This window comes from Camellia sinensis, chromosome 10 (genome assembly GCF_055761805.1).
Source record: "Camellia sinensis isolate YWXY chromosome 10, ASM5576180v1, whole genome shotgun sequence".
In the NCBI taxonomy this organism is placed as follows: Eukaryota; Viridiplantae; Streptophyta; class Magnoliopsida; order Ericales; family Theaceae; genus Camellia; species Camellia sinensis.
The window spans coordinates 64,749,272-64,769,129 of record NC_138970.1 but is presented as its reverse complement, the minus strand read 5'-3'; the positions used below and the strand labels follow the sequence as shown (position 1 = coordinate 64,769,129).

General features: G+C 31.4%; 1 protein-coding gene across 3 annotated transcripts in view; it reads left to right on the top strand.

The window, feature by feature from the left end:
* Nucleotides 1-14,520: 14,520 nt before the first annotated feature.
* The window catches only part of LOC114277656 (uncharacterized), a 138,641-nt gene continuing 133,303 nt past the window's right edge, over nt 14,521-19,858 (top strand). For all 3 annotated transcript variants that reach the window (XM_082891563.1, XM_082891562.1, XM_082891561.1), the window contains exon 1: nt 14,521-18,430. In XM_082891563.1, coding sequence (XP_082747689.1) covers nt 15,527-18,430 — 2,904 coding nt within the window. In that variant the 5' untranslated portion in view covers nt 14,521-15,526. The remainder of the gene's footprint in view (nt 18,431-19,858) is intronic.

Genomic DNA, 19,858 nt, shown 5'->3' with positions numbered 1-19,858 from the left:
CAATCAAGTGGAATTAAAGGACGACAACAAGATAGATACCACTACTAACTTCACGGAACCGAGCCCGGAATACAACAGAATAGTAAAGGGACAACCGGGATCGCTATACCAGAACTCATTGGAAAAGTCTAACACTTTTGGCGAGAATTGACACAAGTACTCACACCACCGAGCTACCCTGATCAACTCTCTTTTGAGATCTTCATCTTCATTCTTTAGAACCTACTCTCTTTTCTCTCTTTTATTATAACGCCCCTAGAAATAAATACACAAACTCATCTCATAAGTAGAAATATAATTGAATTATCATGCTTTGGTTCATCAGAGTAAATATTCATGAGAGATAGATACACGAAAGAATGAAAGTTACACAGATATTTATTTGCCCTAATGGCTTACATCTTTCCAAGTCGCTACTTGCTTACAACAAAAATGAACCTAGCTCGACACAAATTTAAGCCCTTGGCTATACAAAATAGATACAACAAAAACATAAGCTCTTGCTCCAAATCCCTTCAAGCTATTGCCCTGGCGGAGGCATATCATCAACACCTGAAAATAGTTTTTCCCAAATAAGGTGAGCCAAAGCCTAGTAGAAACAATCTAATACAATATATGAGTCTTAACAAAGATATAAGTAAAGTGTACATATACAATGTTCGTAGTAAAATCATTTAAGTTTTACAAAATCACAATATGCCAAGTATTGTATCCCAATTCTTGGTATCTCAATTTCATTCACGTCAATTCATTTCATCTCAACCCATGAGCAATTTCATTATTTTCCAGACAACCCAACTAAGACTACAACTCAGTGGTTCTCAAATCAACACAACAATCATACAAATACTTCAATTTGCCATTTTATGAAAATTTCATATGCGGGAATCAGCACCCATGTATATGCGTGGTTTTGGGACTTTCACCCTGGATACATAAGCCAACTTAATTCAATGGAGTCCATTCTCTTTCTCCTCCTAAACATGGAGTACATTCCCTTGCTCCTCCCAAACATCATAGATAGACAATGTACTTAAAACACAGTCATATTCAATGGCAACCAACAAGAGATTAGTTTCAATTTACCTAGTCCTCATTCAATTTCTATAACAATCATAGCTATCCTCTACCGATAGCCCAATACAGATATTTCTAAACAGATATTTAATCTCAAGACAAATAATTTATTCAAAATTTCAAAGATGGGTGATAATACATATCATTCTCTACCGTTTATGTCAACATCCATTCAATTCCACATTTTCAATCCCAATTATATTTGTTTATACAAAATAAATATTTGAAACATTTTAGGGCAAACTCTCTCTTTCCCAAACATCAACCCAAATGCCAAAATCAACTATTTTGTCACAATATAACCTTATATTCAACTCCATAACTATTTATAACTCATTTACTTAAAACCCCTTTTTTGAATTAATACCCAAACCCTAGGTTTTGTTCATAGTACACCCAAATTTCCACCATTGTTACACAACAACTCATAACTAAGTTAAAAGTCATATGAAAGTGTAGAAAATCCTTACCTCAAGCTTAGAAGACCAAAGGAAGAGATGGAGAAACTTCAAAGACGCCAAAACCAAACTTTAATCGGACAAAAAGAGAGCTCTTGATGCGCACTACCTTTTTAACAAAGGCACACAGGTATAGAGATCACTAGATCTAGGTGAAAATGTAGAGAGAAGGCGAGTTTTAGAGAGGGAGACTCCAGATCTAGGGTTTTTGAAAAGTAGAGAGAAAGAGAGTAGTAAAAAAGTGATGTAAAATGACCTTTTTACGAACTGATATACGCACAGTTCGTTCGAGCGTAAGAGTTGAAGCTCGAGCATTAGACAGAATAAGTTGTTCTGCTCAAACGCAAAAAATGATGCTCAAGCGCAGAATACATACATCTAGTAGTTTTGCAGACACCAGACCAACGCTCGAGCTCAAGAAAATGCCGCTTAGAGCTGAATATGACATTTGAGTTTCAAACAACTAAGAGAACTAAGTCTTGATCTTAGTGAAGTTTCAAATAGCTAAGAGAGCTAAGTCTTGATCTTAGTGAATTCAAAAACTAAAAACAACCATATTCACACCATACATAGGTTCATAGTTCACAATGGCAGCTCATTAATCGGCCTTGCACTAATCCCGATTAGCAAGTACTCTAGGATTAAACCGGTAATGCTTAAGAAGCGGCCCTTACTTCTATACTTGAAAAGGAAAACTCATCTAGGACGCTTCACAACTTCTCTATCGTCCCACCGAAACTATGAGTTATGTTAAGAATTAAAAATCTAACCTTCTAATTGTGGAATATTAAATGCATTAATTAGATATGGAACTTTGTTTGGAATAGCATTAACCCTCACTATTCACAAGTTTATAAATGCACTTGAAATATAATCTCTCATTATATTTCATATTATAGATTTTAATTAAAAACCTTTGAACTCTAAAATAGTGTTTATCTGAGTTATACAGAGAGTAGGCTACAATAAAAATCTATTTTTAAGTAATCGGTAAAAGTCTCATATCTCTCATAATTTTTTTGATCCTTTCACCACTATGTGGCATTTCAAAGGGTCCGCAAGCATTTAATCAATAGGTAAATATTCAAATAATATTTTACCTTTCTTCACAAGTTTTCTTATGTGATTATATCTCATAGCAATATGTCTGCTATTATTTGAGATTCTCATATTTTTCGTATTGTGAATTGCCACTTGATTGTCACAATACAAAGTAATAGGCCCTCTAGGCACTTCAATAAATGGAATACATGTCATGAAATTTTTCATCCAAATTCATATTCCATAGAAGACAAAGCAATACATGATTGTTTTTAAGAAGACCATGCAACTATACCACCAACAGTAAATAACCATTCACTAGTATGCTATGAATTAAGAAGCCCAATTAGCATCACTATAACATTTAAGAATAGGATTTGTTCAAAACTAACGTAAACCATAATTTATTGTATATTTCAATTATCTCAAAACTCTACTAAATTCCTTCCAATGCTCACTGCTAGGATTACTAGTAAACATACTTACCATACCAACTGCACATGCAATATCAGATCTAATATAATTCATAGCATACATTAAACTTCCTATAATACAGGCATACTCTTCTTGATTAACAGAAGAGCCTAAATGTGGCCAATTTATTGCTAGAATTAATAGGAGTTTTACTAGATTTATAATCAAAGTGATTAAATTCCCTTAACACTTTTTCCATAAAATGAGATTGAGTCAAAACAAATCCATTATTCTTTTTAGTAACTTTAACACCCAAAATAACATCAACAAGACCTAAGTCTTTAATGTCAAAATTTGTGCCAAAAAACTTTTAGTCTCATTAATACAAGCCTTATTACAACCAAAAATAAATAAACCCAGAAACTAGTAGCAGATCATATCATGGTTGGCTTTTCCCAAAAAGTGCTTCCTTGAGGTATTTAGGGATTTTCTTTCTTATTATATCATAAGTAACACTAGATTTACATTATGAGCTAAAGCATGATTTTAGAATCAGGAGTACACTTGATGGATTTCCATAAAAGTGTGAAAGAAATTAAATCAAGAGCGCTCTGTTGAAAAATCCAATTTTGGATTTTTGGATTTTCCTTGTGCATAGGTCCAGAAGCTAATTTATTATGCCTACAAGGACAATCTATTACACAATGACCAAAATACCCCTACATTACCTCCGTTATCTCATACGATTTAGATGTCATGTCCTCTCTCTCTCTCTCTCTCTCTGTGTGCTTAAAACACAAAACCCTCTCACCCTCTCTCTAGATCTCGCATTCGTCTCTGCTTTCACTCCGACAATTGGTACTACACTACCGATTCAACGGTGGTTTGCGGCTCATTTGTCACAGCCTTCGGAGACCACTAACGTCGCAAAGGCCTGAAGAAGAAAAAGATCTAAAGCTCACCTATGACTCTCTGCACCATTGTCTTCACATTGTATTCTTCTTGTCGCTGATCCGACGCCAACATATATAGATCTGTAGATCCGCCTACCCTAACCCTAGATCTATACCACCACCGTGGTCTGGCTGCGAATATGAAGACGAAGATGAATAGTTCGACGATGATGTAGTTTTATACAGTCAAAGAGATTGGGTTTGGATCCTAAAATAGTCGAGAAGGAAAAGGAGATCTAGACATTTGGTTTTATACTATATATGTGTGTGTGTGTCTATATATTTCTCTATTTACATGTGTATCGGTTGCATGTGAATATATATGTGTTTCAAAGTTCTGTGTTTGTTGATTGTTGATTTTGATGTTATTTTCTCTTGGAAAAGTGGAGAAATTGATCATTTGAACATCAAAGCAACAATGAGAATAAGACTATATTTGGTTTTCTTATTATGTTTATGTGTTTTTCTCAGCAACCAAACATGCAAGGTTGTCAATACATAACACTTAGTGTGATTCAAAGTCGATATTCTTCTTAGATCATAGTATTTTTCTATTTTACAAATCAATCTATTTCACTGCTATTATGAGGTGTTGGCTAGTTTATGAGCCTATTGCACAAGATTTTATTTATTATTTATATTTTTTGTTGTTTTTTATCTTGAGGAGAAAGAGATGTTGTTGTTGTTGAATTTAAACAAATAGATTTTTAAAACATAAAGATTTGTTGTTGTTGTTGAATTTGAATTTTGTTTGTACATATAGTATGAAGAGAGACAGAGAGAATTTGAACAGATAGATTGCAATAGATAGATTTTTTCAACAAACAATTTCAACAAATAGATTTTTTGATAAGATAATTTGAACAAATAGAGAGAGAAATCCACATATTTTAAATAGATAGAGAGAAATCCATGGATTTTAAACAGATAGGGAAAAAATTAAACAGATGAGGAAAATTTTTGAACATATAGGAAAATTCTTGAATAGATAGTCAATAGATAAATTAAGGGTAAAAATTGGAAACAAAACGTCTTTCAACATAAACAAAAGGATTTCTCACCAAACTATTTCACAAAAGATGGACTTCTTACCAACAAAAAAATATCCACTGGACCTAATGCCTTATACCCTCATTAACTTGGATTTATCACCAATTTACTTTTAAATGAATCAAAGTCAAAGACTTAATTTAATTGAATTTATGCTATGGCAAGAGAGAACTAAATCATAACCCATTTCAAAAAAGATTTGGCTTCTCTTATGTTAAGATTACAACTTCAAAGAACATTTGGGCTTGGTAGGCTAATTTTTGGATTGATTTTGGTAATTCGAACCGTTTCCTTTTTAAAAGTAGTTTAGTAGAATATTCATACAAAAATTCAAGATAATTGGACATCGATAGCTATATGTTTAAATAATATTTGTTTTTAAAAAATAGGCGACAAATATAATTTCAAAAATAGCCATCCATTTTTTGTAATATGAATTTGATTCAAACATATAGTTACTGATTTTCGATCATCTTAATTTTTTATATGAATATTCTACTTAACGAATCTTAAAAAGTAAATGGTTCGAATAATCGAAGTCGGTGCCAAAATAGACGTACTAAGCCTAAACGCTATCTCAAGTTGAGATAACCAATGTAAGAGAAGCTCAATTTTTTCGATGTGCCCTTATCAATAATCACCAAACAAGTTTTTACCTTTGATCTAATGTCTTATACTCTCTTTGGGATGGACTTTTCACCAATTTATTTTCTTTGGGTTTGGCTTCTCTCAAGTTGGCCATCTCAACCTGAGAGAGCGTTTAGACTTAGTAGACCCATTGTAAGACCGATTTTAATGATCCAAACTATTTATTTTTTAGAAATCGTTGAGTAGAATATTTATGTAAAAAAATCAAGATTATCAGATATCGTTAATTATATATTTGAATCGGATTTGAATTACAAAAAAATGAATGGATATTCTTGAAATTATATCTATCGTCTAGTTTGCAAAAAAAATATTATAAAACTTAAAGCTATCGATATCTAATTATCTTAATTTTTTTTTATGAATATTCTACTCAGTAAATTCTAAAAAATAAACGGTTCGAATCACTAAAATTAGCATCGAAATAGGCTTACCAAACTCAAACCCTTGAGATGACAACATGAGAGAAGGCAAACCATTTTTCTTTATATATGTATATATATAATTCAAATAAGTGTGATCTCGTATAGTAGTAAAATTAATTCTAAAATAATTTTCTAAAACATTTTTGTTTGTAAAATAGTATATTAATGTTTGAACAAATTAAAAAAAATATTTTATAATCATGACGTCAATAATGAAAATGTTATAAAAATTAGTGATTTTAAACTGAAACAAACAACATAGTATTGATTCGAACTGATTTGATTAGGAAATTTTCATAATCTGATTTAATTCTAAGAATTTTCTAAAATTATCAATAATAATTTGATTTTAATTTTAATTTACGGATTGTTTGGAAACAAACTAAAATAACATATTTATTATCTTTTTATCTTTTTAAATCATATCATTTCTTACTTTTTTTATAAATCTTTTCATAAAATTTAAAAAATTATTAAAATAACGTATTACCAAATTGAACGACACTCGGCCCCCGTCATTCCTTTAATATTTGATCAAAAAGCAAAGTGGGACACTTGCATCACATGGGATGTGGTCCATGGAAGCATAAAAGCATCTGCCTTTATCTGATGGATAGAGATTAAAATGATACGTTTGCAAAGCATCTCAATCCATGCGTTTAATTATAAATTTCCTAAAATTATCAATAATAATTTAATTTTAATTTTAATTTACGAATTGTTTGGGAACAAACTAAAATAACATATTTATTATCTTCTTATATCATATTATTTTTTTATTTTTTTACATATCTTTTTATAAAAATTAAAAAATTACTAAAATAACATATTGTCAAAGAACTTTTTATTCTTAGGTTGTGTTTGGCATAAATTTTTTAGGCTAAAATAATCACAAAAAAGACAAAATAAGTTAAAAAGTCAATAAGATAAAATATTATATCTAAATCATAATTATTATTTTTTTTAATTTTATAAAAGTGAAAAAAATTAAAAATTCTATCTTAAATTAGGCTTTTTAACCGTAAACGAAAATAATTAAAATTAAAAAGTTAAAAAATCAATCCATATCCCAGACGAAGGCTTAAATTCAACAAAATTAAACCATACTAGGCCAGTCATTGCTGTAATAATTGACCCAAAGGGAAAGGAAAAGAAAAGTGGGACACTCGCATCATATGGGATGTGGTTCATGAAAGAATAAAAGAATCTGCCTTTGTCCGATGGATAGAGATTAAAATAATGTGTTTGCAAAGCATCTCAATCCAAAGAGCCTGGTTTTAATTCTAAATTTCCTAAAATCATCAATAATAATTTGATTTTAATTTTAACTTACAAGTTGTTTTGGAACAAACTAAAATAACATATTTATTATCTTTTTAGATCATATAATTTCTTTACTTATTTACATATTATTTTATAAAAATTAAAAAATTATCAAAATAATTTATTGTCAAACAACCTTTTATTCTTAAATTCAACCAAATTAAACCATACTCGGCCCCAGTCATTGCTGTAATAATTGACCAAAAGGAAAAGCAGAGTGGGACACTCGCATCACATGGGATGTGGTCCATGAAAGCATAAAAGCATCTATCTGCCTTTGTCCGATGGACAGAGATTCCAATAATGTTTTTGAACCATTCAAAGCATCTCAATCCAAAGAGTCTCGGTTTAGGATTTTTATTTTTTTATGTCTCAAATAGGTCAATGTATAATTTAGAGTTAATTATCTAAATGTTTTATTTACAAATATTATAGTAGCTTAGGCCCTATTTAAGATTTTTTAAACCAATGGTAAAATTGAAAATATTATTAGTTTTTTTCAATTTTTAAAACTAAGAATATTATCAATTTTATATAGTAATGTTTTAGATAGTTGTTTCACTAACTGATGAAAAAAATAGAGCATGCCATTAAACGTTTTTGCCCTTCTACTTATTGGTTTGATTCAACTATTTAATAAAATCGAAAACATTATCAATTTTTTCCAATTTTAAAACTGAGAACATTATCATTTTTTTTAAAGTTATTTATTTATTTAGTTATTTATTTATTTTCATTTTTGCACATCAATGTTCTATCATCATGCTTCCTCATAGACACAAAATTTTCAGTTCTATACAAAAAATAATTTAGTTTTTTCAATTTTTTAAAAGAAAAACATTAGTTCTTTTTTTTGCACATAATTTTTTTTAATTTTTTCAATTTGAAAGTTGATATTTTAAAGTTTTGAAAATTAAAATAAATGTCAAATCATCATGTTCCTTTATAGATAATTATAAATGATGAACAATCATTATTTGAAGGGTAATTTCGATTATTAAAAATTTAATAGGACTTAAAGATTCAAAAAATCTAGTTAAGACTTAAAACATCCGCATCAAACTAGCTAAAATCGTTTTTTAGCTAAATTAGTGATACTGTTCATCAAAAATGGACTGCATCAGTCTCGCTACTGTTCATCGCTAATTTACGTGTGTTACAGTACCTCGCTACAACAAGTGAGGTACTGTTCATCACTACAACATGGAGATTTGTGTTACCGAATGTCTGCTCGGAAGTCCGGCCGGCCAACCGGTCAACGGCCAATTTTTTTTTATTTTTTTTGGCATTTTTTAAGAATTATTTGATTGGTAACTCATCAACTTAATAAAAAAAGAAAGAATAACAAACATAATAAGAAAATAATATTTTAATATAGTTAAGTTAGAATAGAGAGTTTGATACAGTAGGTACTTAGCTAAAATAGTAAAATAGTTTTTTTAGTTATAATTTGACTAAAAATTTGAAGAGGCTGAAGTGGATGCTCTTACCTCGTTTGGGAAGCGACCCATTTAGCCAAAAAGTCAAAAAGTCACTAAAAAAATAAAAAGCCAACAACCCATACTAAAAAGTCAAAGAGTCTCTTTTCCCTCTACTTTTTGCACATCTTTTCGTAAAAAGTCAAAAAGTCATTCCAAACATACTAGTTTTTTTTAGCTCATATTTTAACCAAATAGCTAAAAAGTTACTAAATTAGTCTGTTCCCAAACGAGGTAATAGAGTATAAGTTCAAAAATTATGACTTGTGTGTGAATGTTCCTATAATTTATCATACTATTTAGAATTTATTTGTTATTTTATTTTATAATATGTTTATATAATAAAAATTATAACATAAGGAGGGATCATAAATATTTTAACACTCTGATTTTTATTGATAGAATGTCATTATAGTAAAACTTTTTTTATTCTATTTCCTTCAGAGACAGGGTAGCCCAAGTGGTAAAGACCCCCTATACGACCCCAGATGTAGGTTTTGAGTCTCATCAGCAGGAGCAGAGGAGGCCAAATTCCATACAATTAAAAATTGACTCTACACTAGTTTTAGTACATTCTAACCAAAGTTTCATACGTGTTATATTAAATAATTCACTTTATAAACATAAAAATTGAACGTTATCATTAAATTTGTAAATAAATTTTTTAATCAATATCTAATAATCATTAATAAAACAAAAAAGTATCAAAATTGGATTATAAAGTACTTTTACACTTGTACAAAATAAAAAAAATTAAAAATGATAACATACAAATATGGATCATAACTAACACCAATTTGAGTCATAATTAAAGATTACTTTAGTAGTAACCAAAAATCACAATAAATCATAACCAATCCCACTTCCATATATAATCAAACATCATAATAAGACGTAACCAATAGGTATGGGCGTGGATCGATTGCGGCCACGGAACTTCCAATCCGCCATCCGTCCGCCAGATTGGCAGATTGGAGAAAATCAATCCGCATCCGTCTGCCAATCCGGCGGATGTGGATTAAGCGGATTGATAGATTGACTGATAGATGCGAATTGGTTTGGCGATTTAAAATTTTATAAATTTTCAACATAATTCAACTTGTGCACTTCCTCAAAAAAAAAAAAATTATTATAATCACTACATGTCTTATCTACATATTACAATCACAACATACCTCATCCAGATAAAGTACTTAAAATATAAAAACAATTCAAACCACCAAGACCATGAACATAGCAGTAGTAGAGATTGTATGCCTATGTATTGTTACATCTATATATATTTTTGAAAATAAAAACCAACCAGCATATATCATCTTTTTTATTTATTATTTTTAGAGTTAGATTTAAAAATCAAAAAAATAGATAAATAATATATTTATTTTTTTTCAATTCAAAAAATATATTCGAGTTGAAAACTCTTTTCAACAGAACATATTCAACAAAATACATGATACTAGTGTGATTTAAAGTCGATATTCTCCTTAGATCATAGTATTTTTTCTGTTTTACATATTACTCTATTTTACTACTATCATATTGAGGTGTTGGCTAGTTTATGTGTCTATTGTACAAGTTTTTATTTATTATTTATATTTTTTGTTGTTTTTGATCTTGAGGAGAGAGATGTTGTGGTTGTTGTTGAATTTAAACAGATAGATTTTCAAAACATAGAGATTTGCTATTGTTGTGGAATTTGAATTTTATTTGTACAAATAGTGAGAAGAGAGATAAAAAGAATTTGAACAGATAGATTGAAATAGATAGATTTTTTCAACAAATAATTTCAACAAATAGATTTTTTGAATAAGATAATTTGAACAGATAGAGAGAAATCTACATATTTTAAACAAATAGAGAGAAATCCACAGATTTTAAATATACAAGGAAAAAAATTAAATAGATAGGGTTAAAAAATTGAACACATAGGAAAATAATTAAACAGATAGGGAAAATTTTTGAACAGATAAGGAAAAAAATTTAACATAAAGGAAATTTTTTTGAACTGATAGTCAACAAAAGTCAATAGATAAATTAAGGGATAAAATTAAAAACAAAATGTCTTTTAAAACAAACAAAGACTTCTCACTAAACTATTTCACAAATGGTGGATTTCTCACTAACAAAAAATATTCACTAAACCTAATGCCTTACACCCTCCTTAGTTTGGATTTATCGCCAATTTACTCTTAAATGAATCAAAGTCAAAAGCATAATTTAATTGAATTTCTACTATGGTAAGAGAGAACTAAATCATAACCCATTTCAAACAAGGGTTTGGCTTCTCTCACATTAAGATGACCACTTCAAAAAATGTTTAGGCTTGGTAGGCTAATTTTTTAATAGGTTTTGGTGATCCGAACCGTTGACTCTTTAAAAGTAGTTTAGTAGAATATTTATGCAGAAAATCAAGATAATTGAACATCGGTAACTATATGTTTGAATCATATTTGTTTTTAAAAAATAGATGATAAATATAATTTCAAAAATAACCATTCATTTTTTATAATACAAATTTGATTTAAACATATAGTTACTAATTTCTGATTATCATGATTTTTTACATGAATATTCTACTTAACAAATCCTAAAAAGTAAACGGTTCGAATAATCGAAATCGGTGTCAAAATAGACATACTAAGTCCAAACGTTCTCTCAAGTTGAGATAACCAATATTGTTAGGTTTTATTTCTTGGCAATCCTGTTTGACAAAACTCCTTTGAGTTGTAATTTTATTCGCTCTTTTTTATTTCAGTGAGGCTATGAGTTTATTAGATGCGAATCCAATCCGAATTGTGCCGTTAAGAGAAGTTTGTGATGTTAATGCTTTCAAGATTGCCACTTCGCTGATTATTACGGGGTCGAGCTCGCGGCCGAAGCAAATTGCAAAATTGCATTCAAAATTGCATGTCCGCCCATGTTCGCTCGAGCCAAGGCTTTCTCGCTCGAGCCAAGGAGTTCTTGCTCGAGCCAAGGATTGCGTCCATACAAAAACCTGAAAGAGTGTATTCCTCGCTCGAGCCAAGGATCCGTCGCTCGAGCCAAGGCACTAGTAGAAATCATGAAAAATACACTCCTCGCTCGAGCCAGCAAATCTTCGCTCGAGCGAGCCTCAGAATCCGGATTTCTCAAGGAGTTTGTTTTCTTCCCAATCTAGGATTACTTTTGGTTCTCTATAAATACTTAGTTTTCTCCCAAAACTAAGGCATTGATTGAAGTTCTCCAGATCTTATTTTTTGGATCTTAAGGTTTATATCTGGAGATATTTTGTTTGTTTTCTTTGATGTTTTATTGAGTATTCAACTCATGTTCTAAAGAGAGTACATCAAAGGTTGTGTTTTGTTCTACAAAAGAGAGTGTTGTTCTTCAGTTGTGTATTCTGAAGAATTCGAGCCTGAAGCTGTGGTGGAATCCAGAGTGGCTCATCAGAAAGACAATTCCGTGGTGAAGATGGGTTTGGAAGAGGCACATAGAGGTTGGTTCAATTAGGCGTTGTGGATTCGCTAGGTAATTGAGAGTATACCTGTGCAATTCCTTTAAATCTTCTTAGTGGATTGTTCTTGTGGCTGTTGCCCGAGGTTTTTTTATCACAATTGGAGGTGTCCAATTGTGGTTTTTTCCACGTTAAAATCGTTGTCTCTTTGTCTTGATTGTTTGATTAGGATTGTTTTATTCTGCTTAAATTTGTTACATAATCACAAATCAACATCTAGGGGTTTTCTAGTTTATTTTTCAAATATGAATCAATAATCATCAAACAAGTTTTTACCTTTGATCTAAATATCTTAGGGATGGACTTTTCACAAATTTAAGAGAGCGTTTGAACTTAGTAAAATCATTTTAAGAACGATTTCAATAATCCAAACTATTTATTTTTTAAAACTCGTTGAGTAAAATATTTATACAAAAATCCAAGATTATCGAATATCGTTAGTTATATGTTTGAATCAAATTTGAATTAAAAAAAATGAATGGCTATTCTTAAAATTATATTTATCATTCATTTTGTAAAACAAATATGATATAAAACTTATAGCTATCGATATCCAATTATCTTGAATTTTTTCGATGAATATTCTACTCAACAAATCCAAAAAAGTGAATGGTTTGAATCACCAAAATTGGTCTCAAAATAGACCTACCAAATCCATACACTTTCTCAAGTTAAGATGACAACGTGAGAAAAGCCAAATCATTTTTCTTTATATATATATATATAGTTTTTTATTTAACATAAGTTACTTAAATATCTTATTAGTATCTCATTTTTATACATAAGTTGTTAACGTTTTACTCTTATAAGTGTGTTTTGTATACTAATAAAATTAATTCTAAAATAATTATCTCAAATATTTTTATTTGTAAAATGATGATATATTAATGTTTGAACAAATTATAAATAAATTTTATAATCATTTTATGAATAATGACAATGTTATAAAAATTCGTGATTTTAAGTTGAAACAATCAACATAGTATTATTCGATCTAATTTGATTATAAAATTTTCATAATCTAATTTAATTTTAAATTTTCTAAAATCATCAATAATAATTTGATTTTAATTTTAATTTACAGGTTGTTTGGGAACAACTTAAAATAACATGCTTATTGTCTTTCCATCTTTTTTAAATCATATCATTTCTTTACTTTTCTTTTTTTATATATCTTTTTATAAAAATTAAAAATTTATTAAAATAATATATTCACAAACAAATTTTTATTCTTAAACCCAACCAAATTAAACCTTACTCGGCCCCAGTCATTGCTGACCAAAAGGAAAAGCAAAGTGGGACAGTTGCATCACATGGAATGTGGTCCATGAAAGCATGAAAGCATAAAAGCATCTAGCTTTGTCCGATGGATAGAGATAGAGATTAAAATAATGTGTTTGAACAATGTTAAGCATCTCAATCCAAAGAGCTTGGGTTTAGTATTTTTATTTTTCTCATGGGTAACTTACCCGTACACTTTTGATATTTATGTTTAATACTTATTATTTTTTGATATTTAAAAATTTTCATTAATCCTCTAATCATTATAATTATTTAGATCGAATAAAAATATTGAATTCATACACTCGCACTTTTCTAACTTTAGTTTTTTGTTTTTTCTCTCTTTCATTTGCTTTATTTTTTTTTTTAAATAGAATTTTTTCTATTTTTTTACTAAGAGTTGTTGCCTTTTAAAAATGATAACATACGATATGAATCATAACTAACACCAATTTGAGTCATAATTAAAAATTATTTTAGTAATAACCAAAAATCACAATGAATCGTAACTAATAGATACAATGACTTGTAACTAATTTGATTTGATAATTTGTTAGTCTCATAGATACAATAACTTGTAACTAACATCAATTTAGATCATAATTTACATACTATATATAGTATTGTAAGATAACTCTAATCGAAGACTGGAAGTAATTTGAGGCTTTGAAAAATATTTTTTTATTTTTTATTTTTTTCACAAATTGTAGACTAGAGGGGAAAATGCATAATATTACCTAAAATTTGGAAATAATTTGCAAGGGCAGTGGCCCCCCCTTGCCGGCCCTGTGTCCGCCATTACTGAACTTCCCTTCGCTAAATTAGATTGTAGTGCGGTCAATAATACACCATTCTAAAAAAACATTTTTTTTTTAATAAAAAATATCACAAAGCAAAACACACGCAAGGGAGCAACGAATATTCACAAAATATCCTCATAGTAATCAATAAAAAATTAATTTTAGATGTAAGAGCATCAGATGGTGCAGGGATTAGGTATTGGTCTGATCTCAAAATATTCTCTCCTCCTCAAACTCTCCTTCAAAACCTCTCTGAATCTAATTGTTTCTCTTTGATGGATGTTAATGGTCTTGTTTGTTTTTGGTGAAAAGCTTTTCTCTTCCCTGTCGACCGTGAGTTGTTAAGGCTGTGCATGTTTCATCTCTAAGACACTCTGGAAAGTTTCCAAGGTTTTTCTTTCTTTACTTCCACTTCCACTGCCACTTCAATTCTATTATTTTTCTTCACTGTCGACTGATCTCAACTTACTGTCTTCAGTTTTATTATAAATCTCTGTGTTCCACTGTTGCTTACCAGAAAAAAAAAAAAAAAAAAAATCCCTGTATTCTCTTTTGATTTTAGGAAACTTTGTGATCTTCTCCTCTGCAACTCTATTTTATTAACTCTGCGTTGAACAATTACCAAATCAGTATACTCTGCATTCTGCTTTCATTTTACTAAGCTCACTTTCTTCTTTGCAATTTCTGTTTTACAACACAAGTTCTCTTTGTCCAATTATATTGTAATTCTCTATATTCAACCTAGCTTGTCAAAACGAAAAAAAAAATCTTTAGATCCCCTCTTGCAAAGTGTTCCTTTGATATCTTCATATCCTCTACAAAATTGTATTTCTCTTCGTTCAACTGTTACTTACCAGGATAAAGAAATCTCTGTATATCTTCTTTTGTTTTAGAAATCTTTGTAATCTCTTCCTCTGCCACTCTATTTTAACTTTGTGTTCAACAATTACCATTCTGTTTTCAGTAGTTGTTTGTTTTCTTCTAGTTTTACATATTGCATTGCAGAAAGGGGGGGGGGGGGGGGGTGTTGGAAGAAAAAGAAAAGAAACAGAGAGAGAGGTACATAACTGAAATAGAATTGAGAAATGGCTACTGGTTGGGTTGGTTTTGTTGGTCCGATTGTAGGCAAGATTGGAGAATTTCTAATGGCTCCAGTTGGCCGTCATTTTGGTTATCTATTTTCCTATAAAAGCGAGGTCAAGAATCTGAAAGAAGAAGTCGAGAAGTTGGATGAGAAAAGAGGTGCAATGCAGCTATCAGTCGATGAAGCAGAAAGAAATGTAAAAGTTATTGGACCTGATGTTAAGGGGTGGCTGGAAAGGGTTGATAAATGCAGCGAAGAGGCCAGAGAAATTCTAAAAGATGAAGTTGAAGCAAACAAAGGGTGTCTATATGGGTGGTGTCCAAACCTGAAGTTACGTTACTCGCTCGGTAAGAAAGCAACCAACAAGGCAAAAGAGGTGGCTAAGTTGCACGAAGAGAGGAAACTGACAGAAGTGGCCTACAAGGAGCCTCCACCAGGGATAGAATCCACATCCACTGAAGGTATTAAGGTTTTTGAATCTAGAAGATTGATTATGAACGATGTCATGGGGGCACTGAAGTATGATGGATTCCACATGATTGCCATATGTGGGATGGGAGGTGTTGGTAAGACAACAATGGTGAAAGAAGTTGCCAAAAGAGCAAAAGAAGAGAAATTGTTCGATGACGTTGTGATGGCTGTAGTGTCCCAAAGTCCTAATGAAAGGAAGATTCAAGGTGAAATTGGAGATAAATTGGGTTTGGAATATGGGGAGGAGACTGAACGTGGAAGAGCAAATCGACTGCGTGAAAGACTAAGGCGCACCAAGAGAATCCTTGTCATATTGGACGATGTTTGGGAGCGTCTCAAACTGAATGACATAGGAATTCCATTTGGATATGATCATAGAGGTTGCAAAATTTTGCTGACTTCTAGATTTGATAATGTATGCAATGATATGGATGCTCAAAAGAAATTTACAGTTGAAGTCTTAACTGAAGAAGAAGCATGGAATCTCTTTGAGGAGATGGCTGGAATTTCCAATGACACAAGTCACACAAGTACTGATTTGTATATCACACAGAAGAAAGTTGCAGATGAATGCGGATGTTTGCCGATTGCTATTGTTACAGTTGCGAGGGCACTCAAAGATAAAGATAGGCATTCATGGAATTCAGCCCTTCTACAGTTACGCAAGTCCATGGTAAAAAACATCAGGGGAGTAGAAGAAAAGGTGTTCAAATCTCTGGAGTTGAGTTACAACTTCTTAGGAAGTAGAGAAATTAAGGAATGCTTTTTGCTTTGCTCCTTATATGCAGAAGATTTTAATATTCCAATTGAAGATCTTGTTAGATATGGAGTTGGGATAGAGTTGTTTGAGGCCATTGATAGCGTCAAGGAAGCAAGAGACAGAGTACATGCCTTTGTCGATGAGTTAAAAAAAAGCTATCTCTTGATGGATGGTGAAGGAGGAGGTTGTGTTAAAATGCATGATGTAGTTCGTGATGTTACTATATCAATAGCATCTAGGGAGGAGCATTCATTTATGGTAAGATGTGACGAAACATTGAAAGAATGGCCGGAGAAAGAACGACACAAAAATCACGCTGTAATTTCATTGCGATGCACTGGTATGAGCCAGCTGCCTGATAATCTAGAATTTCCAAGACTCCATCTTTTGCGGCTGGAGGGCAGTTATGCATCAAAACTTCCTGATAGTTTCTACGGAGGGATGAAGGAACTCAAAGCTTTAAGCATGTTGAATGTGTACTTACAAGGATCATTGCTGACATCCCTGCGATGGTTGACCAACCTCCGAAGCTTGTCACTATACGAATGCAGACTGATCAATGATGTATCTGTAATAGGAGCATTAGAGAATCTAGAAATTTTGAGTTTGGAACGCACCAAAATCGAGGAGTTGCCAAAAGAAATAGGTCGGCTTAGTCACTTGAAGCTACTGGATTTGTTGCGATGTGGTGTGAAGAGGATTTGCCCAGGTGTTTTGTCGAGCTTATCAAAGCTAGAAGAGTTGTATCTTGGGTCTAGCTTTAATGATGAAAACAGGATAGAAGAAGCTAAAGCGACTTTGACTGAGCTGTGTGGGTTGTCAAATTTTACAACTTTGGTCATTCACCTACGACATTTTGCATACTGGCCAAGAGACTTGGTCCTTACGAATCTAAGAGCATTCGCTATAACCATTAGCCCTATGATCAGTACTAGAGATTGTCGTGATTATCAGTTACAAAACCAGTTGAGTCTCGAGGATCTTCACGAGAGCGATATTATGGAGAGTGAGTTCAAGAAACTTCTCAAGATCACTAAAATTTTAGAAATAACACGAGCAGTAGGTGTGAAGAATGTTGGCTATGATTTAGACAAAGATGGTTTCAAAAAATTAATAGAATTGTCCTTGGACGATTGTCAGGATCTGGAATATGTCATTGACACAACAGATGGGGTTCTAGTTCCACAAATAGCCTTCCCTGTGTTGCAGTCGCTATATCTCAATAATTTAGATAAATTGAAAGAGATTTGTCATGGCCATTTGTGGAAGGGTCCTACTCAACTTGTACGGCTCCGCAACCTGACTTCTCTAGGACTGAAGAGATGTCATAAACTGGAAAGCATGTTCTCATTATCCATAGCCAGAGATCTGATGCAACTCCAGAAACTTCATGTATCTGAATGTCGTAAGATGGAAGTACTTATTTCGAGTGAAGAAGGAGATCAAAATGAGATAGCATCAACAACAACAGAAACAACAGATAAAATTGTGTTTCCTAAACTAAAGGTTTTGTATCTTCGAGACCTGGCAAGTTTTACTGCTCTCTGTAAGGCTATGAATGGAATGGAGCTGCTGCAATTGAACGAGCTGACACTCAGCCAGATGCCAAAGCTCAATAGTTTTTGCAATACTTCGGATAGCAATTACGATACTATTCAACCTCTCTTCAATAAGGTATGCTTCTTTGACTTAAGCTTATTTATTTATTTATTTATTTAAGCTTCATTGTTGTGGGGCGTCTATAAATTTTATTTATTATTTTGCTATTTTCATTTGACCTTTTGGGCTATAATGAGAGCACAACATATTTTGGATTGAATATGTTGTTGGATGAAAAAATAAGAACGTCAAACTACACTTGAAATTAATTAGTATTTAGGAACAAATTTTCGTTTTTATGTGTTGTATTTCTTTAGACAAATTACATTTCATTCTTGTAGTTTGTTTTATATCAATTTGGTTCTTATCATTTTAATTGCATCTATTTTACCTTTCAATTTTGCACATGGTATCAATTTAATCTAATTGATAATATTTCATTAGAAATTTGATTAAAATTACGGGACAAGATGCCTTTTTCCCTTCAAAGTTATTGAAGATTCGCATCCAATTTCAAATGATTCATTCCCTTTTTAATAGATCATTTTGCCTTTGATTTTTATTCAATTTTCCATGGCTATTATCACTTGGACTAGATTGACACAATTTAAAAAATTAAAGAGCAAAATTAATATTACAGAAACCAAATTGACATGAGAGGCAAGTATAGAGACTGCAGGTATAATTTGCCCTATTTCTCTTGACTAAAAATTTAGCTAAACTAATATGAATTGGACTGTAATTTTGTGAACTTTGACCAAATTATTTAAAGGGTAAACTACCAATAGGTCCTAATATATTATTAGACTTAAATTCTATCAAGTCCTAGTAAAATCATTGTCACGCCCCCAAAATAATAACATAAAACCCATCAATATAGACATGCATTGATTACAAAAGTTCCACATCCTTCCATTAATCAGAGTTTCTTTACAAAAAGTATTACATGTTAACAATAAAAGCAAATGCCCTAGAGGCTTACAGCTTTCTAAGTTAACACTTGGTTACAACAAAAGAGTGCTAACTCATTTACACTTTAAGCTCTTGGCTTGAATATACATGTAATACATCAAAATAAGACAACAAAAGTGTGTCCGCCTCTAGCCTCCCAAGCTACGTCCTTGGAGGTGGCATGCTACCTGTACCTGAAAATGATGTTCCCATATAGGGTGAGCCACAGCACAGTAAAAATACACTAAACCAAATATGAACAATGACTAAAAGATTAGCAATTAATAGATGGCCAACACAGATACTTTCCCTTATCACACTTCCAGGTTTCATGACATACAAGTCCATATTACAATCCATTTTCCAATTTCTTTCAATTCTCAATTTACAACCATGGCTTAGAACCTGGCCAAACAACTCATATGAGATGATGACTCATATCAAACACTTCCCATTTCATAATAGATAAGCATACTAGCTATATCACACAACAATAGATAAGCATACAAGCTATATCATCACTTCCACAGATATGCATATGAGCACTATCAC